The sequence below is a fragment of the Dama dama genome, chromosome 9 (genome assembly GCF_033118175.1).
Source record: "Dama dama isolate Ldn47 chromosome 9, ASM3311817v1, whole genome shotgun sequence".
NCBI classification, from domain to species: domain Eukaryota; kingdom Metazoa; phylum Chordata; class Mammalia; order Artiodactyla; family Cervidae; genus Dama; species Dama dama.
In genome coordinates, this window is record NC_083689.1 from 24,530,044 (window position 1) to 24,549,350 (window position 19,307).

The window sequence follows — 19,307 nt, forward strand, 5'->3', positions numbered from 1 at the left end:
ACAGTAAAGAATCTGCCCACAGTGCAGGAGACCCAGGTTTGATCCCTGGGTGGGTAAGATCCCCTGGAGGAGGAAATGGCAACCCACTCCAGTATTCTTGCCTGGAGAACTTCACAGACAGAGGAGCCTGGCGGGCTACAGTCCGTGGGATCACAGTGTCAGACATGACTAACACACACACCCAGCCCAACTGAATCTGCGGCCTAACCCGGAGACAGTTAAGGCATAGGGGGTGGCAGGATGAAGTGTCATTCCAAACCCTCCAAGACAGGGCTGAGGTAGGGGAAGCAGATGGAACCAGGAGACAGGCTTTCAGCAGTCCTGTCTGCCTGGAGGGCTTCCCTGAGCAGGAGGCAGGTGAGGTGAGGGTGTGTGGGTGTTAGCTTGCGGAAAGGGAAGGACAAAGGGTTCTGGGCAGAGGTTAGAGGGCCAGGTGTGCAAGCAGCCACTGGACCCAGGGTGGGTGTGCAATGACGCATGCCAGGGGTGGGGTGGGACGCCTCCGCAGATTCTGGGCTTCAGGGAGGTGCTAGTGCTGCTGGGGTCCCAGGGACACAGGGCGGGCAATACAAGTTCAAACTTTGGCAGGGACACACCCTGCAAAACGGATGAGCCCCCAGATACCATGTAGGTGAGAAAAGTAAGACACAGAAGGCCACAGAATGTGTGATTCCATTTCTACTAAACGTCCAGAACAAGGAAATCCACAGAGATAAAAGAGTGGATTCGTGATTGTCAAGTCTAGAGGAGGATGGGGGTGACAGCTAATGCGTGTGCAAGTGTAGGTACCCTGAGAGGACCGTACACCCCAGTCAGGCATGTGCCCAGCTGGGAAAGAGTGCTGGCCTATACCCTCTGGCTCCTGGTACCCAGCCCTCAGCAGTGGCAGCGTCGGCGAGGGGGTACCTGCAGCAGTGGCCAAGCCTTGGTGACCTGTGGCCCCTCCACCCTGAAATCTGGTGGGGGCAGGAGTGTATTGGGGTGCCACACGCCTGATCCCTGTATCCCTGGGTTTTTAAGACTCCTGGCCAAGCCCGGGCTCCTGCACGCTGGGCCTCAGGTTCGCTTCTGGAAGATAGAACAACAGCATCGTCCTCAGTGGACAGTGGTCAAGTTTAAGGGTGTTTGCATGCAGAGAAGACTGAATCAACGAGCTGCTGTTAACTCCTCGAAACAGCCGTTGGGTTCCGGGTTCCGTCAGGAAGACTCAATGCTTTTTTTAACGACAGCAGCAGCGATAGTAGTAATAACAATAATGGGAGAACTAGTGTGAGAACGTAAGAGCCATGACCTTGAACGTTCCCAAGGTTCGCGCAGTGGCAGCGGAGTTCAAAGCCTCGGTTCGCTTCTCCTAGGAAACCACGCCCCTAGTAAGTCAAGCTCCTGTGAAAAGCCACGCCCCCTACGAGCCTTAGGTTCTTCGCCTGCAAAGACCCAAATATCCGAAGTTTAAATCAAACCGGGTCAGGAACACTGCCCGCGGAGAAGCAGAGGGACAAATCAGCTAATCCTCTCATGATTTACAGGTTTTGGTCCCCAGGGGATTTCCTCTCTCTCTCTCTCTCTTTTTATGTTTGCATCCGAGTTAAAAATACATTGCTTGAAAATATTCTTCATCTTGCCGACTGAGTTTTTGGGCGCTTGCTGCCTTAAATTTTGCACGGAAAGTGTGTGCCGGTCGCCTCACCCTAGTCTCGGCTCTGCTAGTTCACAGGATGGCCATGCGAGGATTAAAGGAGACGATTCTGGAAATGCAGGGGACATAATAACAGTGCTGATAACAGCCCTCATCGTAATAATGGATAATCCTCTTAATACATTCTGTGTCAGGGAAGCTAATCTGAGGAATATATATTTCGTTTAACCTCAGCAATTTATGAGGCAGGCAGGTAGCATTATTATTCCCCCTTTTCAGAAAGGGAAACTTGAAAGGCACAGAGAAGTTAAGGTACCAGCTCAGGGTCACACAGCTGAGGTCCCACCCATGCCCTGCGTCTCCTTGGAGCCCAGGGGCCTGGGATCGTGCCCCAACTGCACAGGAGACTTAGGGAGGAGAGGGTCAGAGGTCATACGACCTTTAAGTGTGGCCAAGGTCAGGACGGCGACAGAGCGGTCCACACCCACGGGCGGAGCCAGCGGGAGCTTTCCCACAAGCTGACCCGACTGGGGGATCTCCAGCTCAGCTCTGGGACAATGACCTCCCACACACACACCTTAGTCCTTCCGCATCGCGCCGCGCCCCTCGCCCCACACTGAAGCCTCGGCCTCTGCTCCCTCTCCCCTCTCTGGGCCCTATCTCAGGGATCCTTCTCCCCATCCCCCCCACCCCCTCACAGGCCACCTCCATCACGCGGGCCTTCCGTCCCCTCACCTCCCAACTCCAGTAGGAACCCCCTCCCTTCTCCCCTCGGACTGTTGGCTCTTCCTCCACCCGCTCAAGTCTTCTCTCTCACTTCGAGCGCCCACCCACTACAGGGATTCCTCGGCCCTTCTCCCCCTCCCGCTCAGGGTTCCCCCTCGCCCCACACCCCTTTCTCTTCAAACTCCCATCTCCACCCCCCAAGGGCTCCGGTCTCTCCACTTACAGAACCTCCCCTCCCCCAACCCCCTACAGGGATTCTTTTCAACCCCCCTTAGACCCGCTGGACCCCCCTCCTCTCCCGTAGGCTACCCACCACACCCCTCTTGCTCTCCCTCCCCGCGAGCCGGGTATCTCCTCTAAGCACCTCCCCTCCCCCACCTCCTACTGGGATTCCGCCCCCTCCCCTGTGCTGGGTGAGGGTGTCCTTACTCTCTCAGGGCTGCTTCTGCGACTCCTCCACCCCCCAGATCTCCCCTCCAGGAGGGATCCCCGCCCCGCTCCCACCCACTCCCCTCCGGGACTTCCCCCTTGCTCTTTCACTCCCCCATCCTCCCCCGGCGGGGCTCCCCCCAGCCCCGTGACTCCCCCGGGGCCGTCGGGGTTTTCCTCACGCGCCCACGTGGGGCTCCGTGGAAAGGTCGCGGCCTGGGCTGGTCCCCGGGTCGGGTCGCGCCCCCCCCCCCCCCCCCACCCCGGTTCCCAGGCCCGAGGTGCCGGGCTGAGGAGAGGGCGTCTTGCACAGGTGTCTCGAGCCCACTCCGCAGGCTCCGGGCGGACAGACTGAAGCTGGAGCTCGAGCCAGGCTGCGCTCCAAACCGCCCCCCTCCCCCGCCCGCCGCAGGGGGTCACCCGCTTGAGACTTTGGGAGAACAAGGAGGTGGCCGGCCAGGCCTCACAGTTTCGATTTAGAGGCAAAACGTAGCCGGTGCCTAGCCCAGCTGTACCGGGAGCACGACTTCCTGGGGTATTTTTCTGCTTGTTGTTTTTAGTTTGAGGAATGAAAAAAATTTTTTTTCTTCAGTGGCGTGAAAGGTCCATCCTAGGAAGGAGCAGGCTTGAGTGGGGGGTGCCTTCTGGGGGATCCCCAAAGTTCTCCTTGCTAGGCCTGAGCCCAGGGGCCGCTCTGAGCTCCAAGCCCACCTCGTTGTGTGGTCACAGGTGGCCCCTTGACCTCTCTGGAGCTGGGCTGCGGTGGCAGCTGAACAGGCAGGGGCTGCAGCCAGCCCCCCAGGGGTGCGTCTTCATGTGCCCAGAACCTGGGGTTGGCTCCAGCACCGCCAGTAACAGCAGCCGCACGGCGGCCAGGTTTCGTAATAAACCGGTCTTTTAATTGCTACGGGGCAGGAGGAGGGGAGAAGAAAAAAAAGAGGCAAAGATTTGTTGGACTTGGGTGGCGCCGGCTGCAGAGAGAAGAGGCACTGTTTTTGCAAGGAGCCTGGAGCGGCTAACTCGGACTTAAGTAACACTTCCTGGTGAGCCTGCAGGAGGGGGTGCAGGGGCACACTGCTGGAGTGCGGGGGCGGGGGCGGGGGGACCTGGTCCCTCACAGAGGCTGGACTGCAAATACACAAGAACCCAGAAGCTTTAAAAATTTATTACAAGGCCATCATAGTAGAAGTAAAAATATATGTATCTGTAAGCTTCCCCTCTGTCTTTCAGTGGTTCAAGTAACAAGTGCAAGTAACAAAATAGATTGTCAATATATTGAGTTTGCAAGCTGGGAGTTCATGGGTACAGAGCAACACGAACCCCTGCTCCCAAGTCCCAAAGTATTGTCCTGGCCGGGCTGCCGACCCTCGGCCAACCAAGGCCCGTTTTTTGCAGATGTCAGCTCCGATCTCAAGAAGGGTGGGGGCTGCAGTCAGTCCCACCCCACCCCCGAAGTGTGGAGCCCAGGCCCTCCTCGGTGGGGACTGCAAGCAGCTCCCCGGCTCCTGCGTCTGCTCTGTCACCAGGCCTGAGCTCCCGGGTCCCCTCTCCTGCTGGCCCGGGTCCTGTCTTCTCCTCACACAGTGGCCGCCGCTGGCCCCCCAGCTCCAGGCTCCCCGCCCTGGGGCGGCCGCGCACTCCCTCTCCTGTCTTCAGTCTCCAGCGATCCTGCCCCCATGGTCTCGCGGGTTGGGTTGTTGGGGGGGTTTGTTCTGGGAGGGAGGGGGGGTCAAATATTTATGTGGTTTTGTGTTTTCGGCAGCAACAGTTTCGGATGCCCGGCGGGGTCTCAGCGCTCCTGGAGGGAGATGTAGGGGACCCACTGGTTGTTCCCTCTACTTTCTTCGCAGTAACTGGCCACCTCCACCAGGCCGTGGCTTTTCCAGGTGTCTGTGTGAGGGTTCTGTGGGAGGGCGAGAAGAGGGGGTTCAGCAGGAGCCCCCAGGAGTGGGTGGGGAGTCTCCCTCTCCCAGGGCTCCCATGGGGAAAACAGGCTGGCTCAAAATAACTCGCTGGGTGAAGAGGCCTGGAGGCCAGCGGGTTGCCCACGGGACATGCCAAGCGTGGCTGAGCGCTGAGCTGGTGCACACCAGCCAGCTCCACTTTGTTGACAAACACGGGCCCAGGTGCCGGGTGGGGGTGGGGCGGGGCGGAGGCCCAGTTTGCTCACCGTGACCAGGAGACAGTGCAGGTCCCGGGCCTCGGTGGTGCCCTGGGTCTCGGCCGGCTCGCCCAGCAGCTGTGCCAGGCGCTGCATCCCCGACACCCGCACGATGTCGATGTCATTGTCGCAGCAGAAGGACTGAATGAGCGTGAAGTGGATCTGCAGGGCGATGTCGTCCTCCTCCTCCTCGTCGATGGCCAGGAGGCAAAGGACCACGCTGTCGGGATCCCTGAGGGGACAGAGGGGGATGGGTGGATTAGCTGGGGACTCGGAAGGGCCCCCCTTCACGTGCGGCAGGGAGTTTGCAAAAGCAGAGAGCAACTGCAGGTGTGCAGGGGATGGCGTCTGCAAGCAGATGGTGGGGTGGGGGAGAAGATGCTCGGTTCAAAGGCCGGCGGGGGTGGGGGGTAGGTCAGGGACACAAACAGGCGACTGTTTGCAAGTGATGTAGCCCCAGCATGCTGCAGCCTCCACGCCTCAAAAAAAACAAGCAGAAAGGTCCCCAACCCACAATGGGGACACTTGGGGGTGTCCCAGACCCATGCAAGAGAGGGGTGCAGCAGGGAGACTGCAGAGCGGAGGGGGTCCCCACCCGCGCCCAGCCGGGAGACAGAGTCTGACTCACACATTCATCAGCTTGGCCGACTCGTACACCCCCACGGTGAGGCGGTCCTGGCGCTGCGCGGCCACCAGCAACTCCTCCACCGCGGCGCTCACCGTCTGCATCCTGGGGCCAAGGAGAGCTGAGGTCAGCACCAGGCCAGGCACGGGGCGCCCCGTCCCCGCCCGGCCCAGCCCGGCCGACCTCAGGCGGCGGGGGCGCCGCTACTTACTTCTGCGCCGCGTTGTCGCACGCCACGAGCTCTTCCAGTGTCATGTTGCAGTTATAATCCACAGTGGAAAACAGCCTCAAGACAGGTTCAAGGAAGAAAATGCAATATCCAAGGCTGGAGAGCCAAAGCCTTCCCACGGAGACCAAGCGTTCGTCAAGACCTTCGGAAAGCAGCGAAACCCACCCCAAAAAAGGCGGAAAAAATTGCAAGTGTCTCAGCAAGAATAATCCAAGTAGCAACTGCAAAATATCCGAGTCCTCGGCGTCAGCGATCTGAGTTTGCGGCGACAGGCACGGTATTTTATAGACAAAGAATTTAGTGGGGGCGTGGCCCCAGTGACCCGTTCGCCCCTCTGATTGGACAAAACACAAAGGCGAGAGAAATTCGCGCTGCGGTTGGCCAGCGGCGGGGAGAGGGCGGGGCGCCGCGAGGGGGTGCCCCACGTGGGGGAGAGAGCCCGGAGGAGGGCGCCGGGGGGGTGGAGCCGGGGGGAGCGTGAGTGCCAGAAAAGAAAAAAAAAGCAGAAGTTTTCTCCTGATTTCCCGGCAGCCGCGCCGCGTTTCGGGGCGCGCGCGGGATTTCCAGCGCGCGAGGCGGCCCAGACTTTCGGGGGGGGGGGGGGGGCTGGAATCCCCTCCCGGTCCCCGGAGAGTCCCCGGCCCGAGTCTTTCCAGGTTCTGCAGGAGTTTTACCCGGAGTGGGAGCCCAGTCTGCAGCCCGATCCTTTCTAGGTGGTGGTGGTGGGAGGGGTCGCCCCAGGTTGCAGGGACCCCAGCCCCTGGGTGACTTTACTTTCTGGGCGTTTCTGCCCTGGTCTGTCTAATGGGAATGCAAAGTTGGCTTCATAAGATTGCAGAGAGTCCTAAATAAAGTGAGGGATGCACAGTAAGCGCTTAGCACGCGGTGGTGGTCGCAGGAGGTCGCCTCTAGATCCCCAAAACTGCAGGCTGCGAAGGCGGCCTCAGAGTCCCCACCTGTCCTATGACAATGCACACCGGGGCCTCACTGGGTTGCAGGAAGCATTAACTAATAAGTGGAGTACACAAGCGGCACTTGATGATAAATGTCGCCTGGTAGTCTGGGAGGTCGCCTCGACTTCCCCAGAACCAGGGGCTGCAGAGCTCGGGGCCGAGACCCGGTGCCCCCTCTGCAACCCCGCGAGTTTCAGGGTGGGGCGCGCGTGGGAGCGCAGGTGGCTCGGCCTCGCAGGCTCCACGCCCCCTGCAGGCGCCTCGCATTGCAAGGTTTGACTGCCCCTCCTCACCGCGCCTCTGTAGGGGGAAATCCAGGCCCGAGAGAGGGCGAGGGGAGCCGGTTCATCTGTGCGCCACGCGCTGCCACCTTGGCGCGCTTGTTGTGATGGTGGCCGCTTTTATTCCCTCCGGAGTGGGCGCTGAATGTGTGGAGCGCGCACTGGGTCCCAGGCTCTCCGTATCACGGTTCATTGAATCCCCAAGAACCCGGGAAGCATGGGCTATGCTTATCTGCAGGATGCAAAAGGGTAAACTGAGGTTTGGTGAGGCCTCCACTAATCCAAGGCCCCAGTTAGTTCGTGCTGGAGTTACACGTGTGCGCCAGGCGCGGCCGCGCGCTCGGACAGCCGCCAGCCACGCCATCTCCCTGGGAAAGCAGTTCACGAGCCAGGCAGGCCCGCGTGGGACTGGCTCCCACGGTCGATAGGGGGCTCCCGTATGACTCAGCTGCACCCCCACCCCCGCCAGCCTGGGGTCTGGCCTCGGCCTCACGGCTAGATTCCCCCAGCTCCCCCGCCCGCGGTCCCGCTGACGCATCGCACCGCCTCCGCACCGCCCACCTTGGGGGCGCGAAATGTCCCGGGCGCTGCGAGGCGCGGTGGCGCCACCTGGTGGCCACACGATGTCCTTGCGCCCGCAGTTCCGGAAGGGACCAACCCGCGGGGGCGGAGTGTAGAGGTGAAAAACCCAGAACGGGTGACAAATGCAATACTTTATATACACACACACATATATATGCAACATCTATTAATAACTTTATAGATTTAATTTTTTAATCAAACTACTTCCTAGGCTACTGTGGGTTTTTTTTTAATGGTAAAATATGCACGATATGTATCATTTCGATATTTGTAAGTATACCAGTCGGTGGCATGAAATACATGCACAATGCTGGGTAACAATCACCGTGATCTAGACCCAAATCTTTTCTAACATCCCCAGAGTAAACTCGGGAATGGAACACGAACTACCCCATCTCCTGACACCCACCATTGACTTTTTGTCTCTATGAATTTGATCCTTTAGGGACCTCGTATAAATTGAGTCATACTGCATTCGTCCTTTGAGTCTGGCTTATTTAACTGAACGTAATATCCTCAAGACTCATCCACAATTGTTCATTCATGTGTGTGTCACAATTGCCTTCTTTTTGAGGCTGAATAATATTAGACTGTATGGATGGACTGCATTTAGTTCATCTGTTGATGGGTACATGGGTTGTTTCTACCATTTGGCTATTGTGCACCCCATTTTTTGTCAACAAACTTTTATTGGGACCAAGGGCAGGGTATAGAGTAAGGGAATCGAGGTACTCACCTCAGGCACAAATTTTAAAGGAATGCCACAAAACTCAGTCATCCATATAATATTATAGGGACATGCGTGGCAGTCCAGTGGTTAGGACTCTGTGCTTCCACTGCCGGGGAGAGGCAGGTTTGATCCCTGGTCTGGGAACTAAGAGCCTGCAAGCCACATGGTGAGGCCAAAAGAAAAAAAAAGATAAACAATATCTTAATATAATATTCTTAACCAAAATCTATGTCCCCAAATCCCCATCCATGATGAGCAAAAATCAAGGTTTTAAAACAGGCATGATCTGACAGGGTGGCGGGTAGAGGGCAGGGAGGTGAGTTGTTCACTTGCAAGGTTAAATTCTGACTTTATTTCCAATTTTGATCTTTTCTTCATCATGATATTTTTTGCATTGATTTTTATTTTTGAAAATGTTACATTAAAGTATTTATCTTGGGACGTCCCTGGCAGTCCAGTGGTTAAGACTCTGTGTTTCCAATGCAGAGGGCATGAGTTTGATCCCTGGCAAGGGAATGAAGATCCCACATGCCATGGAGCATGGCCAAAAGAGGAAAAATAAATAAATGAAATATTTATCTTGATGATTGAGCTTCGGGCACCCTCTTAAATTTTGCTCCTAAGGTAGGAGAATGTCCCTGTCTGCTCTAGAAGAGGTGACCCTGTCTTCCAAGGGGGAAACCCATACCCTCCTGGAAAACCTGTGAGTTGGGGACTTCCCCAGTCAGGAAACCGAGCATATCCACACTCACCCTGCAAATGAGATTCCCTTGTCTCTAGAACTGATAAATGTAAGTGCTTTAAAATTTAATTTTACATTGCATTCAAGGTACACATAAGACCTGGTGGTCCAGTAGTTAGGACTCTGTGCTTCCACTGCCGGGGCATGGGTTTGATCCCTGGTCAGGGAGCTAAGATCCCACATGCAGTGGCCAAAGAAAACCAAAAAAAAAAAAAAAACACATGGATATGCATAAGAGCAAACTTTTCTTGGGGATTTATTGCATGCTAAGCCTTTCATAAGCACTTTCTCCTTCAATGCCCAGGAAGCAGTCCTGTGTGGTGGGTGTACATTTGCAGGGGGTGGAATAGAGACCCAGGAAGACGGTGCTGTTTATCCAGAGGTACAGAGCTCAGAGCTGTCTGAGGTTATTCCAAGATGCTTTTGAACTGTGGTGTTGGAGAAGACTCCTGAGAGTCCTTGGAGGCAAGGAGATCAAACCAGTCAATCCTAAAGAAAATCAACCCTGAATATTCATTGGAAGGAATGATGCTGAAGCGGAAGCTCCAATACTTTGGTCACTTGCTTTGAAGAATTGACTTGTTGGAAAAGACCCTGATCTTGGGAAAGATTGAAGACAGGAGGAGAAGGGGACAACAGAGGATGAGTTGGCTGGATGGCATCACTGACTCAATGGACATGAGTTTAAGCAAACTCAAACTGAAGGATAGGGTGAAGCCTGGCGTGCTTCAGTCCATGGGGTAAAGAGTCGGACACGACTGAGCGACTGAACAACAAATCCTAGATACTCCAGCTATTCCCAGAGGCAGGGGTTAGGACAGGATGTGTGGTCCAGAGGGAATGGGCTAGGGGGATGCGGGTCATGGAGGTCAGACTGGGACCAGACAAGCAAAGTGAGTTTTGAAGGAGGAGGAGGTATTTCCTGGTAGAGACAGGAAGTGGTCTGCCCAGCGGAGAACACGGCCTGGCCGGGGCCTGGCCCCCTGGGGAGACACTGGTGAGGCTGATTCAGAAGGACTTGGCTTGCCCTGGTGGACCAGGATGAGGAAGGAAGGAAAACTGGGTGGGGGGGGGGGGGGCGGGGGCGGTGCAAAATTTAAAGAGGCACCAAAAACTTGGTCATCAAGATAACCTCTTTTTCTCTCTCTCATTTTTTATCAAGATGGAAATCACATACCATAAAACCCGCCCATCTAGAGTGTCTAATTCAGTGGGTTTCTGTGGAATCACAAGCTTATGCAACCATCACCATTAGTCCAGAATTAGACAAACTATTTTCCCTTTTCTTCGCTGCACCACACGACTTGTGGGACCTTAGTTTCCTGACCAGTGATCTGAACCCAGGTTCCCTGCATTGGCAAGTGGATTCTTAACCACTAGACCACCAGGGAAGCCCCCTGATCCTGTCTTGATTTACAGGATAATGTAGTCAGCATGGTGTGGGTTTTTTTTTTTTTTTTTTGCATTTCTTTTAATTTTTTTAAATATTAAAGGATGTTTGGAGGGGGGCCTTTGGGGGGTAGGGTGAGATGAGGCCCTGAGGGTGGGGCCCCTGGGATTAGTGTCCTTATATGGAGAGGAAGAGAGAGCCCAGAGTGCTCTCTGCCAGGTGGGGACACAGTGAGACCAGGAACCAGGTCCTCAGCAGGAACCAGCCACACCAGACCTCCAGGACATGGAAGAGTCATGTCTGTGACTTAGGCCCCTCCAGCCCGTGGTGTTTCTGTTATGGTAACTCAAGCCCAGTAAGCCTGGAGGGGTGTGAGGGGCTGGGGTGAGGAGCATGGGGCAGGGGCAGTGGGGGTGACCAAGGAGACTGCCTGGCTTTGAATCTCCCCCTGACCATCCTGCCACCCCACACCTGTGCCTCAGTTTCCCCCTCTGTGAAATGGAAAAAATGTATTACCTAGGATCCTTCTGAGCATGGAATGTATTCATTCTGGTCCACACTTAGGAGAGGGCTCTGTGCATGGTGACTGCCCTCTAAGTGGGGGATTTAGGCATTGATTGAAGGCCTACTGGGTGCTGATTCATCGCTGGGAGTGGTGATGATGCAACTGCTTCGGGTGGCAAGGTCAGGGTGGGCTTCTCTGAGGAGGTGACATTTGAGCTGAAATCTGAGTGATGTGAGGAAAGTAAGCTAGGAACTTCTGTGGTGGTCCAGTGGCTAAGAATCCAAGTTCCCAATGCAAATCGCCCAGGTTCGATCCCTGGTCAGGGGATGAGATCCCACGTGCCACAGTTAAAAGAAGGTCTCGATCAGGGTAACTAAGTAACTAAGGTAACTAAGACCCAGCACCGTCAAATAAATAAATATTGGGAGGGTCTGAATTTGACTTGGGGTCAATATAGCAAAGGAAACTATTGTCAAGCTTGAAGCAGGGGAGGGACTGGCCTCTGACATCATTTTTTTTTTTTTTTTTCTCGAAAAGGAACAAGACCTGATTCTGGTCCCCAAGGAGCAGCTTCCGGGTGGAGGTGAGTCACCATCTGAACTTGGAGACACTGGGAAGACAGGATGGGCTGGGAGGAGGTGAACAGGACACACACCAGGTGGCAGAGACATCAAGGGCAAAGGTGAGGAGGCCCGGTCACGTCTGGGGGTGCTGGGGAGGATGGCAGTGAGCAGGAGGAAGTCAGAATGTCTGTGTCTGTGACATCCGGGTGAGGTGCTTGGTAGGGGCCACTCTGCTCTGTCAAGTTCGCCTAGTTCAAATCCCATTCCACCCCTCACAAGCTGTGTGTTCTTGGGTTGGTGACCTAACCTCTCTGGAACTCCCCTTTTTCCTGGGGAAATCAAGTTGTGAAAAGGATGATAAAAACCCATAGCCTAGACAGCTTGGCCTGTGGATCGAGCACTGTACCCCTATGGCAATTACCTTGAAAGCCACTCGAAGCCAACCCCAGTCCCCAGATGCTCATGCCCCTCCCGCCCCAAACAAGTTCTCCCTGGAGCACCCAGAGGGCTTCCTCCAAACCCACAGTCTCACCGTGCCCCTCTTCTGCTCACCCTTCCCGCTGTTCTCTTGATTGTGCCTTTACCCCTACCGGTCCTTCCCCCCAACCCAAAACAGAGATGCATTTTTTAAAAAAGGTAAAAGCGTGATTCTCACTTGAATATCCAATTAATATTTGTCAGAGTTTGCAAGGAACTCGTTAACTAATGAAGGGACAGGTAAGATGTCTTCTAGGTCATCCAGAGACTGAATTGAATTTGTTTAGTTGATGCAAAATGATACAGTACAATCGTCCTTTTTCCATGATTTATATGGATGATTTACATTTACATGATTTACATTTGTATAGATGCATGGAGTTCAGCCCATTGTTTTTTAGGTGAACATGGTTCCCATAAGACAATCCTGATTTCAGATACCAGCTGTAAGTTCATCATGGGTGGAGATTTTTTCACATATGTTTCAGTTTTTAAAAAATTACAATATTACTTTTTTTTTTTAACCTTACCACTCAGGTTGTGTGATCTTAGTTCCTTGACCAGAGATTGAACCTGTGCCCCCTGCAGTGGAAGCGCAGAGTCCTAACCACTGGACCATCAGGGAAGTTCCCCCAGAGTTTCTTTTTAGGGTAATGAAAATGTTCTAGAAATGATCATGGCCATGGTTGCACACATCTGTGAATATACTAAAACCACTGAATCATACACTTTAAAGGGTGAGTCATATGATGTGTGAATTACATCTCAATAAAGCTATTAGAATAAAACAACATGGCTGTAATTCTAGGATTTCTTGGAAGACCCATTTCCCTCCCCTTTACCTGGGCTGGGTCTATAATGGCCTTGACCTCAGGGTCGTGAGGGAGGCAACACTGCTAACCATGATCCTTAACTTCAGGAGCAGCTACTCTCTTGCTCTCAGAGGAGATGTCTGAGATTCCTGAGATGTCTCATAGGAAGTCTGTGCTGTACCAGTGGGCCTTAGGGAAACCCTGAGACTACATAGAAGAAAAAGGGGCTGGCAACGCTGCAGGTTGACCAGAGAAGGAGCTCAGATCCCCCAGCCCAGCTGCAAGTTGGACACCAATAACACATGGGATAGAAGAACCACTCTGCTGAGCCCCACCTGCATTCCCAACCCACAAAATCATGAGACATTATAAAGTCTGGGGGTAGTTTGTTACACAGCAATAGATTGGAATCGAAACCTGCAAAGCCTCCTGGCATGTCTGGTTCACATTTAGGATTCCCAGACTCCTGATGGTTCTGCACAGGAATGTGGCAGTGTGGGCAGGGCTGGCCCCACGCTGGTGGCCTGCTGCCTCTGATTTGAGGGTTTGCCCTGGATCATGAAGGTCCTCACCTGCACACAAAGGGCACCTCAGCTCACAGATCCATAACCCTCCCCCCAAACAGCTGCCCTCTGCCACCTCTGGGTCCTGTGGGTGTGCAGACTGGGGACACTGCCTGCCTTAGGAGGATGTACCCTGCACTGGAGACAAGGAATTCCCGAGTCCTGGGTACCAGAGTGAGGGCTGGAAAAGGACGTGTGGAGAAAGGTCCCGAAGGGGGACAGGCAGGCTCTAAGTGCAGCACTGACCCCAGCCCAGGTCACTACAGTCCCTCACCTGGGGACTATCCAGCATCCTCTCCACCTGTGCTGGCCAGGGAGTAAGCAGCCACCTGAGGCTACCAAGCCCTTGATACGTAGCTGGAGTTACTGAGGAACTGAATTTCAATTGAATTTTATTTTAATGAATTAAAACCCACAAACAGGGACTTCTCTGGTGGTCCAAGGGGTGAAACTCTGCGATCCCACTGTAGGGGACCTGGGTTCAATCCCTGGTCAGGGAACTAGATCCTGCATACCATAATAAGACCTATGCAGCCAAATAAATTAATAATTACTTAAAAAAAAAAAACCTACAAATAGAAATGGTGGAGGGACTTCCCTGGTGGTCCAGAGGTTAAGACATTGTGTTTCTACTGCAGGGGGCCAGGGTTCAATCCCTGGCCGGGGAACTAAGATCCCACATGCAGTGCAGCCAAAAACTAGAAAAGAAAACAAAGAAGTGGTGTAAAATACTTTTCCATTAAAAACAATTTTATTGTTTCCTTCAACTGTTGCAAATTGAGCATCCAAGTTTTGATAGGCTGAAAGTATGAAAAACAGTGGATTTCAAAGACTTAATGTGAAAAAACAAGAATGTAAAATATCTCATCAATCATTTGTGTTAATGGAAAATATGAAAAAATATATATATATAAATATATATAAAGTCGTGTCCAACTCTTTGCAACCCCATGGACTATACAGTCCATGGAATTCTCCAGGCCAGGATACTGGAGTGGGTAGCCTTTCCCTTCTCCAGGAGATCATCCCAACCCAGGGATCGAACCCAGTTCTCCCACACTGCAGGCAGATTCTTTACCAGCTGAGCCACAAGGGAAGCCAATATATATTTATAACTGAGTCATTTTGCTATATGGCAGAAATTAACACAACATTGTAAATTAACTATATACTTCAATAAGCTTTTTAATACTTTGATAAAACTTTTCAAATTGTGTATGTTGATTATAATGTTGGTTAAAATATTTGGGGTATGTCAGGTTAAGCAAAACATATTAAAAATTAATCTCTCTCCTTTCCTTTACTCTTTAAAGTACTGACTAAAATATTTAAATTAATGTGTTAGCCATTTAGTCATGTTGGACTCTTTAGGTGACCCCATGGACTGTATCCTGTCCATGGGATTTCCAGGCAAAAATATTGGAATAGGTTGCCATTTCCTTCTCCAGGGAAATCTTCCCAACCCAGCGACCAAACCCAGGTCTCCTGCATTGCAGGCAGATTCTTTACCATCTGAGCCACCAAGGAAGCCACCAATAGATGGCATTCTATTGGTGTACTATTTCTTTTCTTTCTTTTTTTTCCCTTGAGGATATTCCTTTTTTAAACTGAGATCTAATAGACATATAACACTGTGTAAGTTTCAGGTGTTGATTTGATACATTTGTTTATTACCGTATGATTACTACCAAAGGTTAACACCTCAGGTCACATAACTATCATCTCTTTTTTTGTGGTAGGATATTCTGTTTGTGTTGGAATCATGTTGTTCTGCACAGCAGTCTGAGGGAGGTTGTTTAATTCATTTTTGAAACACAAAACATATCAAACAGACAAAGAGCATCTATGTCTTAGGCAAGCAGCCTAAAGCATAGAAACATTCACAACTATGGGGCTTACAGAACACAACCACTGTGCTGACTTCTGGGTTAACCACGTCCCCACTTTTCCTTTCAATTCTCTAATATTTATAGCACCCTGAGATAGCTATAAAAATGGTAGCATACTGTAGATAGTCTTCTGCACTTTTTCTTACGTGCTCTTTTGTTTGGGTGGTCATTTGGGGCATTCACTTTTACTGCTGTAGAGTATTTCACTGTGAGTCTACACAAAGGCATCATTGTATCATGTTTTTAAATCTTTTAAATTTATTATTATTTTTTGGAGGGGGCAGGCTGCATGGCTTGTGGGACCTTAGTTCCCTGACCAGGGATTGAACCCAGGCCACTTAGGCACTTAGTGAAAGTGTCAAGTCCTAACCTACTGGACCACCAGGGAATCCCCTCACACACATCATTTTTTTTCAAATTGAAATACAACTAACTGACAATGTGCTCATTTCAAATACACAGCAAAGTGATTCAGTTATACATATATATATATATATATATATATAAATTATTTTTCAGGTTCATTATGGTAGCATAGGATACTGAACATAGTTCCCATGGGTGTGTTCTTACTGAAGGATATTTGAGCCGTTTTCAGTTTTTGTTTCCCTATAACAACAAACAGTGAGGGTTTCGAAACTCAAATCAAGTCCTCTCCTATATGATAAGGAACTAAGTTCTGGGACAACAGCCAGCAAGGATGTATATCCTCTTAATATCAGTATCAATGTGCTTGGGAGTGGACCCTGCTCCAGGGGACACCTTCACTGCAGCATCATGAACCCTGGAGCCAGACCACCCAGCTAAACCGCACCCAGCTTCCATGATCAAAGGACCCCCCTCCCCCTGCCCCGCCTCCCCCCGCCTCTGGCCACAAGGTATTTATGTGTGCATATGTGCTCAGTCACTTCAGTTATGTCCAACTCCTTGCGACCCCATGGGCTGTAGCCCGCCAGGGTCCTCTGTCCATGGGATTCTCCAGGTAAGAATACTGGAGTGGGTTGCTCTGTCCTTCTCCATGAGATCTTCCTAACCCAGGGACTGAATCCGAATCCCTTACATCTCCTGCATTGGCAGGCAAGTTTTTTACCACTAGTACCGCCTGGAAAGTCCTACTTATTATTTCCTTTTTAAAGTTAATTAATTAATTAATTTTTGGCTGTGCTGGGTCTTTGTTGCACGTGGGTTTTCTCCAGTTGCGAACGGGGGCTACTCTCCAGTTGTGACGTGCTTGGTCTTCTCATTGTAGTGGGTTCTCTTGTTGCGGAGCCTGGGCTCTAGAGTGCAGGCTCAGTAGTTGTGGTTCTGCAGCATGTGGGCTCTTCCCGGACCAGGAATCGGACCTGTCTCCTGTATCAGCAGGCGGATTCCTCGCCACTGAGCCACCAGGGAAGCCCATGTACTTATTATATTCTAACATGCCACCCCTGCCGGCTTCCCAAGAGCAGGGACGGACCTTTGTTCTGGTCACTGGTGCCACCCCAGTGCCTGGCACTGGGAGATGTCCAGTCCCAGCCCCCCAGATTTCAGTTGGGATTTCAGGGTTCCAGCTCTAGGTTCCTGACTTCTGATCCTAGATTCCAGGTTTAGCCTCCAGGCTCAGGAATCCGACCAAACTTATCCTACTCTGGGCTCTGGAACAGGGCTTCCAGATCCAGGGTCTAGAACCCCAGCTCCCCAATAGACACGAGAATCAGGGTCCCCCGAATTCAGGCCCTTCAATGCGAGTGGTCCCCTCTCCTCCCATCCGGAATCCCTGTCCTCCACCCCCACCCCCTAGCTCCAGGTTCTGCATTGAGCCCGCCCCACCCCTCCAGATTCCAGATTCCAGATTCTGCGGTCCTGCAGGTCCAGGCGCCGGAATTCAGCACCCAGACTCGTGATCCGGGCTGGGAGCCAGCGGGAGTCGTTGGGCTGAGATTTTGAAAAATTTGGCGCCAAACTCCAGCAAGGCGCCGCGGAAGGGACGGGGGATGGGGAATGGGGACGGCGGGCAGAGACTGGCCGGTCCTCCCAGGCTCGGGGATTTCTCGCCCACCGGCCGCACCCTCCAGACCCAAAGTAGGCAGCAACTGTCCATTAACTCACAAGCCCTGGGGTCACAGGGTCCTGGATTCGAACCCCCTCCCCTCCCCGCCCCTGCTGGCGGGGGAGGGGGGGTCCCAGGACAGGTCTCCGGATCGCCCCGTGCCTCAGTTTCCCGTCTTGGAAATGGGCCGAGAATCCCACCACTACCACCACCAACCCTAGCCACGTGTCGCGCCTGGTGAGCCCGTGGAGTGGACAGGCCATCTTCTCCGGGTGGCCAGACCTAGGGCTCGGCGGGGCGGGGTGGGGTTTGGGGTGAGGGGTCTGGCCCCAGCAGTCGCCGCCCGGCTTGCTCAGCGCCAAAATTTGAAAATTGCCACCGCCTCCCAAACAGAGCACGCGGAGGGGAAGCCCCGGCCCCACCCACGGGAAGCGCAGGGCTTTCTGGGACTTGGAGTCCAGACCCTTCCCCCCCCCCCCCCCCCCCCCCCCCCCGGGCTCCTCGATGGGCTGGGGGCGGGGAGGGCGCTCGGGGCACAGTTGGGGCGGAGAGTAGGGGTCAAGCTCCAGATTGAAGTCCAGGCCCGCGCAGCCCGGGGTGGGGGATGAGCGCAGGGAACAGAATTCCTGGAGGAGGGAACAGCGCAGGCCAAGACCTGGAGGCGGATGGGACATCCATATGCCATGAGGGGCCAGCCTGGTGGGCCGAGGGTAGGCTTCCGGGCCTTGCATGGCAGGAGACCGGGGCGGTGGTCAGTGGGACCTCTGATGGGGAGGGGGTTGCAGCTATGTCTGGGGGTGGAGGGGAGGAAGGTGACCCCATACTACCCAAACCCAAACCTTAGTCGTTTTTCTTCCCTCCCACCCCTCATTATGTTGTATCACTTATTGGTGATAAGTGTTAGTCGCTCAATTGTGTCAGAGTATTTGCGACCCCATGGACTGTAGACCGCCAGGTTCCTCTGTCCATGGGATTCTCCAGGCAAGAATACTGGAGTGGGTTGCCATTTCCTTCTCCAGGGGATCTTCCCACTCAGGGATGGAACCTGGATCTCCTGCATTGCAGGCAGAGTCTTTACCTCAAGCTTCCTCACGTTCTTCCCACTGTTTTGTATTTGGTGTTTCTCTTATGAGGGGCTTCCCTGGTGGCTCAGTGGTAAAGATCCCACCTGACAACGCAGGAGACACAGGTTCCTGCATCTTGCCTGGGCGATCTCATGGACAGAGGAGCCTGGTGAGCTAAGCCAATGGGATCACAAAAAGTCCGACAGGACTTAGTGACTAAACAACAACATCAAGAGTCAAGATGGGTTAGCACCAAGGGTAGACCCCCCCACCAGAGCTGGAAAAGAAAGCAAGTTTTCATGTGTCATTCGCTGGGGTCCCTGAGAAGGTTGTTTGCATCAAGTCCTCTGAGGTTAGATGTCTGGGGAGAGGGATTTTCAAGGCAGAAATAACAACTGGCAAGTTCCAGGATTAGGGGAAGTGGTTCTCAACTGAGGGTGACATTGCCCCCTTGGTGATAGGTGGCAAAATCTGGGGACACTTTGGGTTGTCTTGACTGGAATGGGTGCTGGTGCTCCTGGCATCAAGGTGGCGGGGAGGGGGAGGGGAGCCCAGCGATGCTGTCTGCCATCTTATAATGAATGGGATGCCACCTCCCCCTCCCTACTCCCCCCCCACCCCCGAAATCACAGGGGATCAAACCCATTCCCCCTGCACTGGAAGCGTAGAGTCTCAACCACTGGACCTTCAGGAAAATCCCTGGACATTTTATATGAGTGAAATCATACATTTGTGTGGCCTTTTGTGTTGCTTCTTTCACTGAACATTTTTTTTAAATTGAGGTATAATTGTCATAACATTATATAGCTTCAGATGTACAAACTAATAGTTTGATAAGTCTAGGTAAACATCTGTCACCTTACATATTAATAGTTACAGAATTTTTTCTTGTGATGAGAATATTTAAGATCTGTTTCAGCA

The 19,307-nt window shown here is 52.9% G+C and overlaps 1 protein-coding gene and 1 non-coding gene across 2 annotated transcripts; both read right to left on the reverse strand.

The window, feature by feature from the left end:
* Nucleotides 1–3,940: 3,940 nt before the first annotated feature.
* On the reverse strand, nt 3,941–6,056 carry GADD45B (growth arrest and DNA damage inducible beta). The gene is made up of 4 exons (XM_061150745.1): nt 5,789–6,056; nt 5,581–5,682; nt 4,962–5,184; nt 3,941–4,694 (listed from the first exon to the last, which is right to left on the reverse strand). Exons 1-4 carry the CDS (start codon nt 5,830–5,832, stop codon nt 4,581–4,583), a joined length of 483 nt encoding a protein of 160 aa, XP_061006728.1. The 5' UTR covers nt 5,833–6,056; the 3' UTR covers nt 3,941–4,580.
* A 6,525-nt stretch (nt 6,057–12,581) lies between these two features.
* On the reverse strand, nt 12,582–12,654 carry TRNAG-UCC (transfer RNA glycine (anticodon UCC)). Its single transcript has one exon. It is a non-coding gene; the product is annotated as a tRNA-Gly (tRNA).
* Between the last annotated feature and the right edge of the window lie 6,653 nt (nt 12,655–19,307).